Genomic DNA, 19,600 nt, shown 5'->3' with positions numbered 1-19,600 from the left:
CCGCTCTTCTTCTACAGGGAGGTGGGTCACTGCTAGGGTATCCTTCTTCTTCAGCGGACATGAAAAACACCTATTGGAGGAGAGAGGATTGAAGGGATTTTGTACTGCGGGGGATTGATCATAGGATAGTTAGAGGGAAGTGACTTTGGATATGTCGCAGGAAATGGGAAACTTGCCCCGTCATCATTCATGCCTCACTTGATTGACTTGGAGATGGAAGAGATTGAAGAAAGTGGTCCGGAACTCTCCAGGGTGTAAATAGGTGTAGGGAGGGGAGAAACAGCTCTATAGCCGGATTCTTGCCTCTCACTGCACCAACGTCAACAGTTTGGGGTTTATTTTTGGTTAAGTGATAATTACAGGCACTAAATATGAGTGCCTTCAGACCTGTAGAAGTGTTCCCACAGGGACACGTGGGAGAAATCTCTCAGGTGTTCTCAAAGATGTGATGTGGTGTACATAGCTTTCATTTCTTTCTTTATTTACAAAAAAAACAACCAAACAAAAAGACACCCCTACTTGCTAGCCTTCTCCAGCATATCCAAACCTAGGCTGCTGTGTATCCTGGCAGTTTCCACACCCATGTTTTGGAAGAGGGCCTGCTACTCAGCAGGACATTTTGCGGCCGCTGGTCTCCAAGGTTGGGTTAAAACCCTTGTATCTGCTCCTCTGAGGAAAGGATTTTACTAAAGGCCATCTCCACACAGTGATGAGGTTTGAAACAGTTTGAGCAGCCGCAGCGATGGTGTTAGGGAAACTGGAGGTGGCTGGTTTGGCATGTGCATGCAGGGATGCACTTCTCTAACACTGAAGAACATGGCCCTAAATTGAAGCTGTAAAGCCGAGGGAATGTGGATGGGAGATGAACTTTTAGCACTTGTGCAGTTGGGAGTTTTTCTGGCTGCTCTGAACATCCACTCCTTTGGGAATGAACTGCCGATCCTGCATGTCTTAAAAGCCAAGAGTGATGTCTTAGCTGCTCCTGTGGGATTTTTCAAAGGAAAGCTCTCGGCAGTATTTGCGCCATAAAGCTGGCTGCAGTTTGACCAAGGTATTGTGGGCAGCCTTTCGGCAGCTGTCGTCTCTCCTCCTCAAAGGCAGGAGCAACAAATTATCCCAAGATAAAAATGGGTGTTCAAAGTGTTCAGAGATACGTGCTCGGGACTGAAACAGATGGCAAACCTGACAAGAGCGGCTTGGGGTATTTTTCTCTTGTGTGGTTCGTTTTTAGCCTCATGCATCACACAAAAACTTGCTTGCAAGTGGTTAGTGTGTACTCGGATCCCAGGTCGTTATCTGTGATAGCAGGAGGCACGCTCTCCCATGAAACATGCGTGGGTACCCCGCAGCCTGGGGTACTTGGGCTGCAGCCTCCCTGGTGTGGGGCTCCACGCAAGGGCCGTCCGTGTGTCCCGTGTCCCCTTGGGTTAGAGAAGCGGCTCTTCAGACCCCTTGTCCCTGCTGTGCTTTCCCGTGGCAGCTTTGCCGCACGGCTGCTTCTTGTTTCACCGCTTCCTTCGGCGAGGCGCGAGGTTTCCGACTCTGCAAATGGGCTCAGCGGCAGCGTAGGCTTCCTTTTGCCGAGGCTTGGCAGGCTGCCCCGGCTCCGTTTGCCAGCTGCAAGGTGGGGTTTGCGTCGTGCCCGCCTTGTGCAAGGCTTACTTGCGCAATGCCACCAGGAGATGGGCAAAATTTCGCTTGGTGGCTCCCTCCGCCCAGCGGGACCAGGCCAGGGGGTGTGATGTGTTGTCCTGCATCTGCACTGTTGCCAGCGTGAGTAAAGTGTGAGCCAAACTCTTGGGCCCCGGTTGCACGCTGCTGGGAAGTGGCTGCTGCTGGTGAGACAGACTCTGCTGCTGCCAGGGCTTAGCGCTGCCATTCCAAATGGATTTACCAGAAGCCAGGAGCAAACAGTGCGTTCTGGAGCTGCTAGGCGTTCCCGGGCTTTGCTGCTCTGTTGCTGTGGTGGGTTGACTGTGGCTGGCTGCCAGATGCCCACCCAGCCGCTCTCTCCCTCCCCCTCCTCCACAGAATGGGGGAGAAAATAAGATGGGGAAGCTCATAGGTTGGGATAGAGACAGGGCGATCACTTAGCAAGTACTATCACAGGCAAAACAGACTCGCCTTGGGGAAAACTAATTTAATTTATTCCCAACTAAAATAGTTGAGAAACAGAGACAAAATTAAAACACCTTTCCCCCTGCCCTTTTTCCAGGCTTAGCTTAACTCCTTCCCTCCCAACTCCTCTACCTCCCCTCCCCAATCGGCACAGATGACAGCTCCTCTCTGCTGCTCCTTGCTCCTCACACCTTTACCCTGCTCCAGCGTGGGGCCTTCCATGGGCTGCAGTCCTTCAGGATGAACCTGCTCCAGCGTGGGCTCCTCTCCAGGGGCTGCAGGGGAATCTCTGCTCCGACGCTTGCAGCACCTCCTCCTCCTTCTTCTCTGACCTTGCTGCTTTGGGGGTCTGAGCTCTGCGTTCAGGAGACCATGGTGTTAACGGCTTTAGAGGCTCTGGAGCTACTGGAGTCCAAACTGCGTTTTCTTCTGGGATTTTTTAGGAAAATAAGCCCACTGGGCCATAGACAATGTGCAGGAGCTCCTAAACCACTGCCTGCCACCCTGTATCCATCGTGACCATGTGCACTGTGGTCCTACAAGAGCATCATGGTCCCTGATGCTACTTGGCTTTCGCGTGTTAGCAGAGGGGTAGGGGAAAGATTGGAGTCGTGTCGTTCCCTGAGCAAAGAGCTGGAACAAACCTGCCTGGTGAAAGGCAGGAGATGACCTTGCTGCGCTCTGTATCACTGGCACCGCTGCATGGGGTGACGTCCCCCAGCAAGGTTGTATTGTGGTGTGGTCCGGCTTCTGATGCCCAACACGTCTCTGCTCCCTGGCTTTGGCAAAGCATGCCCAGCTCCTGCTGGGAATCACTCAGTTTGATGGAGGATGGCGGCAAGGTGGTGGAACCAGTAGCAGAGCCAGGCAGAGGTGACAGCTGGCTCAGGAAGCACGTGTGTGCGGTGAATGTCATCTCCAGCACTTCTCATACTGCTTTCAGTTAGGGAGGGAGCAAACTTGACTGTGGAAACCTGGGTGGATGCTGGTTTGAAATGGCAATTGTGGGATTGAAGCCAACTGAGATGACGTTACTCAGCTCTGCCATTGGCTCGAGCGGTCCCAATCCCTCCTCTCTCCTCCCTAGCACCTGCGGACTCGGATGGGCCCCTCTACCTGCCCTACAAGACGCTCGTGTCCACCGTCAGCAGCATGGTGTTCAGCGAGGGGGAGGCCCAGCAGCTCATCGAGATCCTGACGGAGAAAGCAGGCATTGTCCAGGACACTTGGCACACGGTAGGGCTGCCAGCGCCGGCATGGCCGCCCGCTGCCGGGGCTCTGCCGAGCCTCGGGAGGTGCGGAGGGGAGGGAAGGTGGCATGTTTTCAGGCAGGCTGGCCCCGAGGGTCAGTCCCGCAGAATGGAGCTGAATTTTCCCCTGGAGCAGAGGGCAGGATATCGCGCGTGTGGGGTGATGGGGATGGGTCCGGAGTGGTGGTCCCCACTGATGTGCCGCTCCGCTGGCAGGCCACGCAGAAGGGTGACCCGGTCGCCGTCCTGAAACGCCAGCTGGAAGAGAAGGAGAAGCAGCTCAGCGCCGAGCAGGAGGATGCGGCTGCTGCCAGAAGAAGAGAAGGAGAAGCAGCTCCCCGCCGAGCAGGAGGATGCGGCTGCTGCCAGAAACAAGCTGCGGGAGCTGAGCAAGGTAAGAACCGTGCGGCCCTCCCGGCATCCCCGGCGTGGGCTCTGCTTGTCGTGGTCACGCTGGTGTGCCTCCTGCGCCCTGCATCTCATCCCCCTTGGAGGTGAAGCCCAGGGGTTCTCTGGGTCCTTCACCCGTTTGCTGTTTTCTCCCCAAAAAGGGGAGAAGATCCCTGCCTGACCTCCTCTCCCCGGCCTGATCCAGCCCAGGGAGGCACCAGCCCAAGAGCTGCAGGGTAGCGCCCGTTGGCAGCCCCAGGAGTAGCAGGGGAGAGCCCTTCCCGTAAGAGATTGCAGCTTTCTGCTACTTTAGGGAGGAAAATAGATCCCTTCTCATCTCTGCCTGGATTCCCTGAGCTGAGAAGGAGCTGATCCGTTCCTTTTTAAGGAGTCTGATCCTATTTACACGAACTGTCCCCAATTCAGCCCCCCATCTCCACCTCCTTTTGGATGTTGAAGTCGGAACAGACCTCCGCCACGCTGGACTTGGCACCTCCTGCCTTGCAGCCGGCAGGACCTGGCAGCGGCGGGTCCATCTGCCTGCAGGCGGGAGAGGAGAGGGCAAAGCCATCCCATGCGCTCCGGCGCTGTGCTAAACCCCTGCCCGTGCAAACTGCACAGGGCAGCGGCACGGTGTTGCCCAGATGGCCAACAGAACATCCCTGCCTCGGCGGGGGGCGGAGGGGGTTTGGGTGTTGTTTTTTTTTTTTTTTAAATTTTCCTGCTTTGCCCCAAACTTTATGTGATGTTATTGATCCTAGGCGGGGAAAAATAAAATTCCAGGCTGTCTTACTCCTTTCTCTTAGCTGGTCCAATGTGGAACAACAGTGGCATCCAGTGGCCACAGAGCCCAAAACAAAATGCAGGAGGAAATGTAAGTGCTAAATGGCGCAGCTGGGCACGGGGGCAGCTCCGAAAGGGCTGAACTTTTAAGTCTTCTGAGCTAGGAGGCCACCGGTTTCGCATCCCCTTAAAGCGGGGAAACTTGTATGCTGAGGACTAACTGGGTGACTTCTTTCCTCGAAGGAACTGGCGGCCGAGCGGGCCAAGGCGGCAGCCGTGGAGGGCAAGCTGAAGGAGCAGCTGCTCACCCGCGAGCGGGAGATTGCGGCGGTGCAGGCACGCATGCAGGCCAGCTATCAGGACCACGTCAGCGAAACGCAGCAGCTCCAGGGCAAGGTGAGCCCCACGCTGTGCTCTGCGGCTTCCTCCTCTGGCTGCCGGGTGGCTTTTGGTGGCAGACATGTGGTATTTTGGAGAAGACTGAGACTGAGGGGACCAGAGCCTCGGGGAGGGGTGAGACCCCACGATGCTCCTGGACCATGGTGTTTGAGGGAGGGAAGCATCCTCATGGGATGTCGCATCCCTGGGGGCTGTCAGCATCAGTAGACATCCCCCTGTGTTGCCAGTCCCTCTTGCTCATCGCGTGGGCTTCACAGGGAGAGCAAAGGGGCCGGCGGCAGCATTAACTCCTGTTGGGCTCCTCTAGATCCGGACCCTGCAGGAGCAGCTGGAGAACGGCCCCAACACGCAGCTGGCTCGCCTGCAGCAGGAGAACTCTATCCTGAGGGATGCCCTCAACCAGGCCACCAGCCAGACGGAGAGCAAGTAAGTCCAGGATGGGGGGCAGAGCCTGGGGCTGCCCTCTGGCAAACCCTGGGGTTGGCTGTCCGTCGGGCTTGGCCACCCCCTTTCTTGAAGGTGCTTCTACAGACACCCCAACTAGCTGGAGGTAGAGGAGGGAGTGAGGAAGAGCTTGCCAAATGGCTTTTGTGGGGGGCTGGCAGGGGAAACAAGGATGTTCTTCCCAAGTGGAAGGGCAGAGGAAACCCTCCCTGCTTTGGGGTCACCTGTGCTGATGCTAGAGCCAACAGGCAGGAGAGGGGGGAGAGGGGACCAGAAGGCGCCGTGGCACTTCCCCCCTTAGGGGAGCTCGTACTCTCAAACTTCAGAAGAAATGCAGCTGGCTCTTTGACGGGAGTGATGCTGCAGAGAACTGAGACCTGCCCAGTGCATGCAGAACAAATAGCAGCTAGGTAGAAGAATTTCATACTCCTTTTTATAGAAAGTCTGAAATGGCTGGTGATTAACAGCGGTCAAATAATTACAGAGCGGACTCCAGCTGCTTAGAGTGCTTCCTCTTGTGTCTGGGAACACAGATCCTCGCGTCCTCTACTTCATGAGAAAGGAATGTCTCCTGTGATTGAAACGCGGCTTTTCAAAAGTGATTTGTCAACTCTTCCCACCCCCTCCCTGAAGGACCAGGCGTGTCCTAGAAACAGGCAAATGCAACCATTGAGATGTTTCAAGTCCTGTATCAGGCTCACAGGAGGATGTGTTCCCCCTTAGGTAACACCAGAGATGCTTGACTGGCCTGCGGGCTAAAATATTCCTGCTTCTGTTGGTGCAGGCAAAACGCTGAGCTGGCCAAGCTACGGCAAGAGTGCAACAAGCTGATGAAAGAGCTGTCTGAGAAATCAGAGGTGCTGCAGCAAGAGGAGCAGCAGAAGAAGAGCTGGGAGATGAAAGCGGTGGCCTCAGAGAAGCAGATCGAGCAGCTGCAGGTCAGGCAGGCACTGGCAAACCCGCTCCCCTCACAGAGATGGGATGGGATCTGTGGACTTGGCCATGGGAAGAGCTTGGAGGGAGATAAGCATCCACGGTTGGAAAGCAAGCTGCCCTGCGGACTTCTTAATTGCCTCCCCCCGCCCTGTTAGTTTGTCATGTGCAATGTGCTCTTTGTGCAGCATCACCAGCAAAGCCCAGGTGATGCCCTGGTTGAAGCCGTTCTTCTTGCTTACCTGAGAAACTCATGAGCCTGGTGTGAAGGTCGGGGGGGAAGCCTAGGTGGTGCACGCTGCTGGGTGGTACCCTAAGGCGAGAGAGGAAACCCACTGGCCCCCGCCAGCCTGTGCTCACGCAGACGTGGGTGCTCTGTTTCGACTCAGCTGTTTTTAAGCCCCTTGGTCTCCCTCCTTGGTGCGGGAGGTAGAGCTTGTGGCTTTTTTGTTGTCACCAGGGTGTGGTTGGGTTTGGGGCTTTTAGGAGTCTTTAAAGGACACCTCCCCAGTAGAGCCTCTGAGCACGCTGTCGGTGGAGGAGCAGCGGCGCGTTGCCAGCAGGCAGGCTGCACCCACGCAGGGAAGAGCATCTTCTGGGGGTGTGGCAGCGCTCCCACTGGGATTCGGCTAAGCTGGGGGCTGGGAGCATTGATCCCGGGTACCCCTGACCCAGGAACTTGCACTTTTTCCACCCTGGGGGTGGCAGACAGGGTGAGGGATGTGATGTGTCCCTCCTGCACGTGCTGTGGTCTCCAAATTGCTCTGGCCTCTTTACGAAGGGGCGGTGGTGGTGGAGATCTTTATCTGTACATGCCAAAACAGTTTTGGAGAGGTGCTCCTAGAGCAAGGCGCCTTCGATATCGTTGCTCTTAACTTTTTGAGTCCCCTTTTGGTGGGCTGTTTTTGGCCCCTCTGCTTTTTCAGGCGAGGAACAAGAGAGTTGATGTGGGCATGCAGCCGGCATGAAGGCAGAAGCTGCCTTCTTGGCTCAGAACACCAGCTTCTAGGCATGTTTTCAGGAGAACTTCAGGGCTGTCAGCTTGCTGCACACCTTAAGACTGATTAAATAAATCATACTAGCTGGAAGACTTTAAAGTCAGCGATGTGTTTAAGGTGCTAGGGAGAATGTGCTCCACAGTAACACCTGGAGCTCTGAGCTGAGGATATGGGGTCAAATCCTCAAAAAACGGAGAAGTCCTGCTTTCTTGGTGGTTCTGGAAGCATCACTCGGACAGAGATGGGGCTGCTGGTTTACCTCTGCTGTCCCCTCCATGCAAAGCAACATTTCTCCATCTGCAAGGGCGCAACTCGTACCCGTAGAGCTGCTGGTTTGCAGCACGCTCCTCGTCCTCCTCCTCTGCCTTCCCCCTCGAAGCGCCTGCCTTGACCAGGCCTCTTCCTCGCTGCTTTCTAAAATGGAAAAAAAAAGTCTTCCCTGGCCCAAACCACGCAGAAAATTCCTCCGCGTGTGAAAACACGTGGCTGGGTGTCTCTGTCCTGCTAAGCACCGTGGCAGTACCTTTCCCTGCTGGGCTGGGGCTGTGCGTTAGGACCAGGGCTTTAAGAGGTTTTTCAGAGCTTAGCTCTCCGGAGGGGAGGATGGCCGTGGTCTTGGCCCAGAACCGAGACGTTCGGGTGTTGTCTGCTTCCCACTTGAGGGCTGGCAAATATTAAAACACGAGCGCAAGGCAAGATGCTTCATGCACAGGGGGAGCGCGGGGGAAGGATGACTTAAACCCCCCAAAGCACAGCTTAAAAATAACATTATGTGACACACGGAGCTTTGCTTCAAATTGGCTGGGGTGCCTGGCACGCCACGGAAAGCCTTCTCTTCCTGCCGTGCAGGCTTCCCAAAGGGAGGTGGAGGCGACGCTGCAGAAGAGGCTGGACGAAGTAAGCGACGAGCTCCGCAAAACCCAGACCAGCTACAAAAGCTTGTTAGCAGAAGCAGAAAAGGCCAAAGGACAGCAGCAGAGCATTGCTGGTGAGGACCTTGGATCGGCGCAGAGAGTCTGTGGGGCAGCCTTGGAGCTTTCAGGGCTGGGTGCTTGGTGGGGCTGGTCAGGGCAGGACAAGTAGAACCAGGGATGAGTTAGGCTGCCTGGTGTTGGTGTGAGCAAGACATGGGACTGGTCCGTGGTCCTATCCTGGGATGCCACTCCAATACCTCTCTTCTGTGCTGTCCTGCATCCCTGCCTACCCTTTCTGTACCTCCTGAAAGCATCCACGGCCAAGGTTTCTTTGGCCAAGAGTCCTGCTTGGGCAGAACAGGGTGGGGAGTCTCCAAATTTGCTTGCACCTACCTTACCGTGTTTCTCACCCCTTCCTCCGACAGAACTGCAGGCCAAGCTGCTAGGCTCTGAAGCGGAGGTTAAAAGCAAGTTGCTGGAGCTGGACAACGTGAAGGGGAAACTGCAGGATGCCAGCTCAGAGAATAAGAAGCTCCTGGAGAGGATCAAATCCATCGAAGCTCTGCTGGAGGCAGGCCAGATGAGGGAGGCAGAAAAAGACAGAGACTTGCAGGTCACATGCTCGTTTAATTGGGGTGGGAGGAGGAGAGGGGGTTACACCGCTCAAGCAGGTGTTTTTGCACTGTGTTAACACAGTACCTCTGTCATCTTTGCTCTGAGATCCCCTCTGGGAAGCCGGAGAAAGGACTGACCTGCATCACGTGCCTAGGACAGGTAACGAAAGTGCTTTCTCTCTTCCAGGCAGCCAATGAAGCAGAAATGAAGCAGCTGCGGTCAAGGTGGGTCTTAGGTGCACATGGAGACTGCTACGGCACCTCCAGCTTGCTGTCCATGTGTCCCAGGCTTCCCCGGGCGCTGAGCCCTGTGGGTGAGGGCTTCCAGCCCTCTCCGTTAGGCAGGCTTGGGAAGACAAGGTCAATCCTGGCCAACACAGCTGTTTAAAACATTAATTGGCTCCAGTGCTGGCCCCAAATAACAGCCAGTCCATTCTGAAGTGAGACTGTAATTGCTGGCAGGCACATGAAGGCTGACTGGTCCTGCAGACTAGGAGGTTCTGGTGGTGGTGGTGCTGGGGGTGGGATGCCTCTGATCCAAGCCCCTGCTCAAAGCTGGGCCAACCAGAGGAGGCTTTTTGGGGATGTTTCAAGGTATCTCCAAGGATGGCGATTGACCACCTCTCTGGGTCCCCATTCCAGTGTTTGACAACCTCTTCCCCCCGGTGCAGAAAGGTTTCCTGGCACTTAAGTGGAGTTTCCCACGTCATGACTCGTGCCTGTCGGCCCTTGTCCATGTGCTGGGCACCTCCAAGAAGACTCAGGCTCTGCACGGGGGGAGGATTTCTCAGATGCCCCCCCTGCTAGCGAGCATCCAGCAGTCCTCTAAAGGAGGGCAGCTGTTCAGTTGTCGTGGGAACCCAAGAGACTTGGGTGGTTCTTGTCAAGGACCTGAACCTTCCTTGGTCTGCTCAAGCCGAGGCTCCCTTCAGGGCAGATGGTGGATCTGAGGATGTGGAGAGAAGCTGCGGGCTCTCAGGTGTCTAGTCGGCAGCACTGATTTATGGTTATTCAAGGCAATTGGATGATGCTTTCAAAATGCAGAGCTGTGGGCTATCTCAGCTTAACGAGCCGTGGACGGGAGTGTGTCGGGAGCAGTCCCAGTTGTGTAAGCCAGAATTTCTGGCCTTTGGATCAGGTTACTTCTTCCTCTTGTCGTGGGTGTACAGCCAGCCAGCTACTCACTTGCTTGTTATTGCTGATAAGCCGGTAGAAAACTGGATCGCACTCCAGCATTGCCACGGCCGTGGTTTTCAGTCGCAGTTCCTCCTCCTCCCTCTGTGTGTGGATCCCGGAGCAGACCGGGATTGGAAGGGCTGTGGTCCCCTTCTCAACAGCTCGCTACCGGGGAGGGAGGTGGATGCTGGGACTCACTCCTGCATCCTGCCCTTCCAGGCTCCAGGAGAAGACGGACCAGCTCTCGTCCTTGGAAAGGGAAGCCACAGAGCTGCGAGAGGCGGTGGAGCAACAGAAGACGAAAAACAACGTACGTGAGTGAACCAAGCTTAGCTTTTGCTGCTCACAATTTTTTCCTCCAAACCCCAGATCTCTGGGGTTTGAATGACAACCCATCGTAGCTGGCTACCAATGGCTCTGTGGTGCGGCCAGAGGCTCTTCCAGCCCCACAGAGCACTGGAGGCATTGCCTTGTCTGCTGGAGAGCAGGAATCCCTCCGGCAGGCTGCGCAGCTCAAGCTGATGGGCTGCAGCAGGCGGTGGGCTGCCTGGGTGGACGTGTCTGTTCCCTGTTCTCTTGGGAGGTTTAGGACCTGATAAGCCAGGGAGATGCTACCCTGGCAGGGTCAAGGCAATCCCTGAGCAGGCGTCCCTCACACCTCATTGCTCCTCTGCTTCTTATCCCTCTGCTACAAGGTGTGTGGAGGCAACCTTGCAGCCTCCCACTTGGCCTGTATCTTCTCCAGGCAGCTCTAGGCGTCTTGAGGGCTGCTTCTGGAGCTCCTGCCTCCATCCAGCTCTGCTCTGCTCCCTCAAGGCCATCGCCTGAGCGATGCGGTGCATTGGGCCACTGCAAGAGTGGAGGGGAAAGGGGCACACGTGGGCGGTGGGATGGAAGACCCTTGACAAAAGCGACAGGCTGCTACCTGTTTTCCTGAGCGGAGGCTTTGAAATCCTCCGCAGTGCCAACAAGCAGCTTGGTGGCCTTCGGCGTGATGTGTGGCTTATTGCCCTCTGTGTGTGGTCTCGGCAGGACCTTCGCGAGAAGAACTGGAAAGCAATGGAAGCGTTGACCACGGTGGAGAAGGCGTGCGAGGAAAAACTACTTGCTGCTACAAAAGCGAAGGTAATCCCAGCATTTCTCTCTAGCAGTGATGCTGGTGTTGTAAGGGAAACATTCAGCCTCCCCAAGCCACCAGAGATGCTTGCTCTGGGTTGCCTGCCTCCTCTTAGGAGCAGTGCTGGCCCAACCCTCCTGCCAGCTTCTCCAAAGTTTGTCCTGAGGGCCGTGTGTCCCCAGTACAGGTCATGGTCAGGGAACTGGGAAGATGGGTGAACTGGAAGGGACATTTTCGTGGTTCTCAGTGGCAGCAGTTTTCTCTGTTGGCTGGTTTCCCCGTGCCACCCTGTAGGCATGGAAAAGCAGGACCAGTATCGGCAGCCTGGCCAGCAGGCACCCAGGACCTCCGTTCCATGCCAGTTTGTCCCTCTTGCAGGAAGAGCTGGCCCAACAGCTGGACGCGCTCCAGACGCGAACCAAGCAGACGCTGCTCTCTGCCCTCCCCGGAGTCACCGTGCCCTCGCAGCAGGTGGGCACCGGCTTTCTCAGACCCCCGCAGAGCCTCTGCCGCGCGGGAAGGACAGATGTCTAAGCATCGTTTTTCTTCCTTGTCCTCTTTTTTTCAAACTCAGGATTATGACACGTGGCTACAAGAGTTTAAGGAGAAGACCGTGGATGTGCTAAAGCAGCAGACGGTTACAACAGAGACCCCGGTCAGTGAGGGGGCTGGAAAGTGGAGGGGCGAGGGAGTGCCTGAGGGTCACTCGTTTCTTTTCTTCACTTCTCTCTCTATCCCTTCCCTCTCTTTTCAGGACTCAGCACTTAAATTAAGAGAGGCAGAGGAAGCACAAAGCACTTTACAAGCAGAATGTGAGCAGTATAGAGCTATCCTTGCAGAGACGGTAAGTTGCACTGAGTTCGCGCTGAGTTGGTCTTCCACTAGAAATACCTCTTGAAAGGTCTTCTGGCAGCCCAGGCTGCCCGTGGGCTCATGGTGGGCATCCCTCAGTATGTTGGGGGGCTGCCATGTGGAAGACTATTTGCCAGTGAGACAGGGGAATAGGAGAAACCTGAATTTCTAGAGCTCTTCTTCAGCCTGCTTGTGTTGGAAACCTTCCTGGTGGTGGTGGGGTGTGGCACAGCAAGGGCTCTGATGAGCAGGGTGGTTGAGCCAGCTTAGGAACCAGGAGCCCCTCGCCCCACCTGGGGCACCTGATTCTGTCACCTGTTCTTTGGCCCAAATTCTTGGAGAGGCGTTGGGTACGCCAGGGCTTCCAGCCCTAACACTGCTCGGCTTGGGAGGGCTGGAGGAGGTTTGGGCTCAGCTGAGGCTTTGCCAACAGGAAGGGATGCTGCGAGACCTGCAGAAGAGCGTGGAGGAGGAGGAGCAGGTGTGGAAGGCAAAGCTCACGGTGTCTGAAGAGGAACTCCAAAAGGTGCATGTTTGGGGCACACCTGGGTTTGTCGCTTGTGGAGCTGGACTTACAGGAGCAGAGGGGCTGTGGGCTGTAAATCGGATAGTGACCCTAACTGTTCCTGCCACCCTTGAACTCTGAGGCACAGGGACTTTCTCTTCTCCCCAAATCCACCCCTGTCACCAAACCAGCAGACAAGAAGCCCTCACGTAGGAGGGCTCACCTCTCTTCCTTCTGGATCCCACCTCCCTGCCTCGTGTGTGCCTAGGCCCTGCCAGTGGAGCTGGAGGAATGGTTGCAGCTCCCCAGTTCAGGCATGGTAGTTGGGAAACCACGTCACTGCTTCAGTAATCCAGCTCCCATGCTTGGAAATTGGGCTGAGCCCTCCTGGTGGGCGCTGGCTTGATGGGAGGAGAGCACGTGCAGGGCTCTTGGACTCACATTTTCAGAAGAACTTGGCTTGGTCTCAAAACTCAGGTTGACCTTGGCATTCGTTGAGCCTTCAGAAAGGAGCTGAGGTCCAAGCCACGTACTGCACATAGTTCTGGGTCCAGCTGTCCGTCTAGCTTTTCCTAGTTAAAAAGCCAGCCGGCAGCTGCCAGAGAGCTGTTGTTGCCCAGGAGTTTGGTGGGGAGTGTGTTTTGTGAGCTCTCGTGACTTAGCTGGAGTCTAGGAGAACTTGGCTGGCCGTACCTTTTCTGCAAAGTGGACTTAAGTTACCTCCTCCCTCTTGAACGCAGAACTGAGATGAAGCTACTTTCCGCAGTCTGGCTGCTCCCCGTCCATCACGTGGGGTTTTGAAGTTGACTGGGGCTGCAGAGAGGTGGGGGAGTTCTTGTACAAGAGCTCTTTGATTTCTCAGCCCGTTGCCGGTTCCTGCAGCGCCAGCGCTGCGGAGGGCTGGTGTGGGATTGCACGGGGATGACGTGGCTGCTGGTGGTGTGCTGGCAGCAGGGTGTGCGTGATGGGATGAACGTCTGGTGGCTAGGGCAGGTTCCAGAGCAGTCCTGCCTCTCTGTGGAGAAGAGGTGAATTCCTCCTTTCCAAAAAATTCAGCAACCGTGGAGTCCTCTTCAAAAATCAGTCCAGGTTTAAATGCAAACCCCATGCTTTTTCTGATAGTTTGGCTTCTTTTAATAGCAAAGCCCATGACACCTCATTGGAAAGTCTGCCTTGCTGCTTCCAAACCAAAGGCGCTTTCAGTAGGAAACTTGCACCGAGTCTGGTGCCAGTTTTTCGGGTGTTGAAAGCTGACTGCAGCCAGCTGAAGTCCTGCAGGCAAAAGCTGTTACCTTGCTCCACGATTTATGGCCTGGGCTTGTTGGACTTATCCTTCACGGGAAGAGGAGCTCCTGCCCTGCAGGCTGTGAAGCTCCGCTTTTGTGTCAGGTCTCTTCCGCACTTGGGTACAGGATGAAGTGGGAGAGGTGTGAGTGAAACACTGGCCGGTTTTTGGTTGAACAAAAGACGCTCAGTGTCCCACATGAGATGCCGTTCACTGACCTTCTCTGATCCTTTCTGGCTTAGTCGCAACTCCAGCTGAAATCCCTTGAAGACGTGGTGGAGAAGTTGAAAGCAGATCTGCAGAGCACAGATCAGGTAAGGTTTTTTGGGTATGGGAGAAGGTCCCCGTGCGGGTGCCAGACAGATGCGTGCTGTGCTTGGGCTGAGTCGGGACCCATCTCCTGACTTGCCCTGGGGAAGGCAGGGTTGGACCATGGGATGTTTGGGATGTGTTGGACCTCAAACAATCACTCCCCTCCTGCTTTCCTCCCTTTTAATCCAGCTAAAGGAATACACCTCTCTTCTGGAATCGCAACTGGAAAATCACTTGGAGACAGCCAGCTCCGAACGCCAAAACTACACAAAAGAAGTTGAAGTCGTAAGTGTGGCGGCTGTTACCTTCTTAAACACTTCTTTCTTCTAAGCCTGACTCACCACCCATCCGCGATTTGGAGAGTGCCCCAGGGATCTGCAGCTTTGCAAAGCAGGAGAAAACAGACGGAGGTGTTTGCTCCGGTCTGGGTTGTAGACACCTAAAGTCAGGAGATCCATTGGCAAGGTGATGGGACAGGGAGATCTGTATGAAGATGCTGTCCACTGCTCCTCGGTGGCCTGTGGGATTTCTGTGGCTCAGGTGAGACAGAGCTGTCTCACGGCCGTCTCTCTGAGCAGGCATCAGCAGGCAGGTTGGCAAGTGATGCCATCATGGCCCCTTTGAGGAGATGTTGCATCATAAAAATGCTTCCTTGAGCCACAGGGCTCCAAAGCCAAGTGCATAAATGGACTTTTTTTTATTTTCTGTTCCTCCTCGACAGTTGAGGCAGCTCTTGTCAGAGTCCCAGGAGCAGCTGGAGGCAGCGAAGACGGAAACGCAGAAGCAGAGCAAGGAGCTGGCCCTGGTAAGGGGGGACCCCTGGAGCTGCCCTGCTGGGACCTCACTGCTCTGGGGCCGGTTTGCAAAGCCAGCTGTGGGGCCGGCGTCCTCCCTGCAGGCTCAGGGAGGGGAGGAAGGGACAGCCAGCGCGCAGGGAAACTCGGTCCTGCCAGGCACCAGACTGATCCAGCTTTCAGAGGGAATGTTTGAGACCCAGGAGGAGATTTTTAATCGCCTGCCTTTCCTCCCGTGATGGGGGTGGGAAGGAAGGGAGAGCAGCAAGGCTTGCGCAAGCTGGTGTGTAGCAGAAAAACCCAGCCGTCCCACCACTGGACACTGGTTACCCCAACACCACCCTGGGGCAGGGTTTGGGTGCCTTAAGCATCCATCTGTCCACCTCCGGGTGGGAGGACCGAGGCTGTGCAGCCTATGTGTAGGGGAGCTGAAGGATGGGGCTAGGTTTCTGTAGCTAAGGTGGGGAGAGGACTGCGATATAGGGCCGGGAGAGGTAACAGACCTGCCAAAACCATGAGGGCTTTTGTTTTTAAATCCATACTTTGCTTGTGAGAGGCTCAGGAGACTGTTTTTAAAATCCTCGCTGGTACCGCTGGCTTGCAGAGCCGCTCAGAGCGGAGCAAGCCGGGAGTACAGTTTCCCTTGGGTGCCGTGACTCTTCCCGGCCTTGCAGCAGCTACTGTCCACCTTGCTCAGTGAGCTGATGCAGCCCTTGCTCTCGAGGGAACGTGGCACGGGCTCGTCATTAGCCTTAATCTCATTAGACGGGCAGACGGTTGTAGGTGTGGAACACATTTGTGTTCATCCAGCAACTTTCCCTTTCTTCTGGCCAAGGCATGCTGTTAGCTTGCAGCTTGACTGCCAGTGCTGCTGCACTGATGCAGGATGGAGCTCTGGTAGATGGAGTGGGGGGGTTTTAACTGGGGGGCTGGGCGTTGTCCAAGTAACTGCCTCCCCAGCCATCCCAGCTGTGATTGATGGCAAAATGGGACCTGCCATCCTGCCTCGATGGCTTTATTTAACACCTCAACGATGTTAGTGCAAACCCTCAGCAGTGGCTTTAAACCAAGGCCCTGAGTGATCAAAGGAGAGCAAACGAGGCGCAAGCATGTGCTCTGCACCCCTAGGAGCTGTCATGCCTCAAGCTGCCCAGGTTAGGTACCACTGTCCTGCGTCTGGCAGAAACCGAGGTGGTTTTCCAAACATTTCAGCTTGTGTGCAAGCAAAAAAGCCGGCAAACTTTGTCTATAGGTGCTTGTGGATCTTGTAACGGCTGCAGTGCGGGGATGTGTAACTGAGCCAGGCTTGCTGGTCCTCCTTCCAGGTCAGGCAGCAGTTGAGTGAGATGAAGAGCCATGTACAGGATGGAGAAGTAGTGGGGTTACAAGCTGACCCAAGCGAGCCTGCACCCCTCGAGGTTAGGGTGGTGAGACCGCTGCCCGTGGAGGCACTGACCCTTAACCATGTCCCTTGTCCTGTCTCACCGTCTCTAACCGCATGGAGAACTGCACGTGGCTTTGCTCAGGGCTGTCGCAGCTGTGTCGTCTCCTGTCCTGTGTGTTGGGGGGAAGCCAGCCCCCCGTCCTTTCAACCATGCGTCCCATTCCCACTGGGAACATGTCTCCAGCTGGCTTTTGCCAGGCTGTTCCCCTTGGGAGCCCTCTGTCACAGCATCAGGCTGGCAGGATTTTGGGGAAGGCAGGCAGGGGATGCTGCAAGCCTTCGGGTCAACATCGCCACCCAACGATGCCCGCGATTGGGTTCAGGGCTTGGATCTCCTCGGAGGGCGGGGAAACCCCGACAGAGCTGCACCGGGATGCCTTCCCAGCCGGTGGGGATGAGGATTACAGAGGCTCCGTAAACCTTGCTGGAGCCGGGCTGAGGGCATTAGCAGCGGCTGCTCTCTTTCGGGTTAACGCCTCTCGCCGGTCGCGGTGCTGCCACGAGCCGGGCTCTGTCTCTCTCCTTTAATCCCGTTAAGCGTGGAGCCTTCTCCTGGGTGCGGGGACCTGCCGGGCACGCCCTCCGCTATGGGGTGCATCTCGTCCCAAGTCCCAGCTGGCGCTGCCTGAGGAGCAGGCAAAATTTGGCAATGCAAAGCCAAGCCCTGGGCTCACCTTCCGCATCCTTCCGGCTTTTGTGTGGAGAGGAGGGGATGCCGGTACCTATTGCCCTGGGGAAAGCTTCGTTTCTTCTGTCTAGCCCAGCTTTCTTGGTGATACCCCTGCTAGCTCCTCTCTTGGGTCTTTTTTTAAAATTTTATTTCTGGGTGTTTTCCCCTTTTCTCAACACAGTTGAAAACTCAGCTGGAGCAAAACGAAGCTCTGGTGGAGAAGGAGCAAGTGCTGCGGCAAAAGCTGGCGCAGGAGCTGGAGGAGGTAGGGGCGAACGAGGAGGATACAAGGGTTTGTGAAGCCTTTATGGGTTCTTGGCTGCTCATGAAGCCCAAGAATTAATTTCAAGAATTAATTTGAAGGTTTTTCCCTATCCCTGTCCGCATCTCAAACATCACCACATTCCCTCACACATCTGAAGAACTTCTTGTGGCAGCTGTGCTAAAGCCACGTGGCATTGCTGGCCCCTCAAATCGCTGCCCTCTGAGTCCCCCCATTTTTTTGCCAGCTCTTTCCCATGAGGGTTAAGGGCTTTAGCTGGGTTTTATGCTGCTTCTGGCGAGAAAGGCCGTCTTCCCGATGGAAGCTGGATCAACAAAAGCAATGCATTGCGTTTAGTATCCAACTGTCCGACCATGGCTGTATAACCTAACTCTTCACTAGAGGCAGACCCACCGGGGACCAGGGGCTGTACGGGGCAAGATGCAGGAGGTGCCTGCTGCCATTAGCTCATGCACTAATTGAGTATGTGTCCCCCTTCCAGGCCCAGAGCTCAGCGTGCAGTTTGCAAGCAGAGCTGGAAAAGCTGAGACTGGCTGAAAATGCAGCAGCTTCAGACACGGAGGAGGCCCAGCATCTCAAGGTGATTTGGCTGCCCTGCTCTCTTGTGCTTGGTGTTGAGCCAAGACGGCAAAAGCCGTGTCCGGGACCGCAGGCATGATTTATCACTCTTGGGGATGGCGGGGCAAGGTAGATGGTTCCCCTGCAGGTAGCTCCCTGCCCCAGGGCTGGCTGCCAGCTCTGACCTGGCTGAAGGACAGCAGGGTGCAAGTCACAGCCCCTTCATCCAGATAAGGGTGATGCTTTGAGCAAACGCTCTCGCAGGCTGGGCTTTTCACGTTCTGCTCCTGTGAGGTTGTCTCAGCGCATGGCATCTCCTGGGTTTGACGGGGAGCCAGAGCGAGCTGTACGTGGTGGGGTGACGCTCAGCATCTCCGGCAAAGAGAGAGCTGGGTGCTCCTCCCGCTCATGGCCATCGAGGTGGCTCAGTGCAGACCTGAGGTGACCAGAGGTGTTTTGGAGGGGGGAAGGTCACCAGACGGAAAAGGGAGGCTCAGGCAGATGCCTTCTTTTGACTCCTGTGTAGGAAAGACTTGAAAAGGAAAAAAAATTAACAAAGGACCTGGGCCAGGCAGCAACCAAACTACAGGAGCTACTGAAGGTTACCCAGGACCAACTGGCCAAAGAGAGAGAAACGGTGAAGAAGTTGAAAGAACAGCTTCAGGAAACGGTACTTGTGGTGGCCACAGCCACCCCTCCCCTTGACACTGTCGGAGGCTGAGGGGAAGCGTGCATCAGGCGGCAGTTTAAAATGGGAGGCAAGGTGGCACCTGCTGCCAGAAACTACCCGGGGTGGCTTTTGGGAAGCCCTGGGACCACACGAGATGGCGGACACAGTTTTCCCTGCCCAGAAGGGAGGACCTGGCCCATCTGTGAAATGCTTTGATACTTGAGCCACCATGAGAATAAGAGTGAGATCCACTTGAGTAACCCACCTCTTTTTTCCTTCTCCAGGGGGAAGAGGACAGTTCGAAGGAAGGGACTTCAGTTTGACGAGTCTGTGACCTAGACCTTACCGTTCAACTTACCAAAATGCCTTACACATTCCTAAAAATAAAAATATATGCTGAATTTACTGTAGATAAAAGATACAAGCCCTTAGTGACCCAAAACCTAGTTTTGAAACTTTAAAAAAAAAAATACAAGAAACCCAAAAAAACCCAACCAGTAAACACTGCAGGCATACGTTTGTAAGAAAATCTTCATACTGTTTTGTACAACCGTTCATTCCCCAGGGAGCTGCTCCGGCCGTGTTGGGGCGGGCGCCGGGGCTTCACCCTCCTGTTGCGGCAGAACCCACGAATGTGTGAAAAGGGAAGACTGTGTTTGTACATCAACCGGTGCAATTATTGATTTTTTTTTTTTTTTTTTTTTTTTTTTTTTTTTTGAGTGAAAGAAGTGTGAAAGTAAGACCCACCATGGAAGGAAGCCTGTCTTTGATGGGTGGCTCTTGGCACGTATTCTTTTGTGTATTTCTGGGTGTCGATGCAATTAAAATGATGACGTAGTGAAAAAAGCTTGTCCTTGCTTTATTTTTCTGATTTAGTGGGGTTTTTTTTAAGTTTGCTGGCCAGGCAGGTCTTTGGGGTCACTGAAGAAGGACCCTGCTTTGGCCAGGAGCAGATCCCTTATTCTCCCTACTTCTTGCTGCAAAAGCCATCCCCTCTTTTTTCCACTATAAGCAAAGGAGAGAAACTTTCCCTTCCAGGGGCGTGCATTTTCCGGCTGGCACAGCACGCCGGGCTCCCCGCGCGGGGCCCG

General features: G+C 55.1%; 1 protein-coding gene across 1 annotated transcript in view; it reads left to right on the top strand.

Moving 5' to 3' along the window:
- Positions 1–19,145, top strand: part of RRBP1 (ribosome binding protein 1) — a 20,397-nt gene extending 1,252 nt beyond the window's left edge. The window contains exons 2-24 of the mRNA XM_009573369.1: positions 3,206–3,354; positions 3,585–3,651; positions 3,707–3,762; positions 4,785–4,937; positions 5,248–5,366; positions 6,169–6,322; positions 8,165–8,303; positions 8,655–8,842; positions 9,031–9,068; positions 10,239–10,329; positions 11,052–11,144; positions 11,515–11,607; positions 11,711–11,791; positions 11,891–11,980; positions 12,422–12,514; positions 14,021–14,092; positions 14,280–14,375; positions 14,812–14,895; positions 16,210–16,302; positions 17,180–17,263; positions 17,763–17,861; positions 18,366–18,509; positions 18,794–19,145. Coding sequence (XP_009571664.1) covers positions 3,206–3,354; positions 3,585–3,651; positions 3,707–3,762; positions 4,785–4,937; positions 5,248–5,366; positions 6,169–6,322; positions 8,165–8,303; positions 8,655–8,842; positions 9,031–9,068; positions 10,239–10,329; positions 11,052–11,144; positions 11,515–11,607; positions 11,711–11,791; positions 11,891–11,980; positions 12,422–12,514; positions 14,021–14,092; positions 14,280–14,375; positions 14,812–14,895; positions 16,210–16,302; positions 17,180–17,263; positions 17,763–17,861; positions 18,366–18,509; positions 18,794–18,832 — 2,315 coding nt within the window. The 3' untranslated portion in view covers positions 18,833–19,145. The remainder of the gene's footprint in view (positions 1–3,205; positions 3,355–3,584; positions 3,652–3,706; positions 3,763–4,784; positions 4,938–5,247; positions 5,367–6,168; positions 6,323–8,164; positions 8,304–8,654; positions 8,843–9,030; positions 9,069–10,238; positions 10,330–11,051; positions 11,145–11,514; positions 11,608–11,710; positions 11,792–11,890; positions 11,981–12,421; positions 12,515–14,020; positions 14,093–14,279; positions 14,376–14,811; positions 14,896–16,209; positions 16,303–17,179; positions 17,264–17,762; positions 17,862–18,365; positions 18,510–18,793) is intronic.
- The last annotated feature ends 455 nt before the right edge of the window (positions 19,146–19,600 follow it).

This window comes from Fulmarus glacialis, unplaced genomic scaffold (assembly GCF_000690835.1).
Source record: "Fulmarus glacialis isolate BGI_N327 unplaced genomic scaffold, ASM69083v1 scaffold9702, whole genome shotgun sequence".
Lineage (NCBI taxonomy): Eukaryota > Metazoa > Chordata > Aves > Procellariiformes > Procellariidae > Fulmarus > Fulmarus glacialis.
This window is presented reverse-complemented; position numbering and strand designations above follow the sequence as displayed.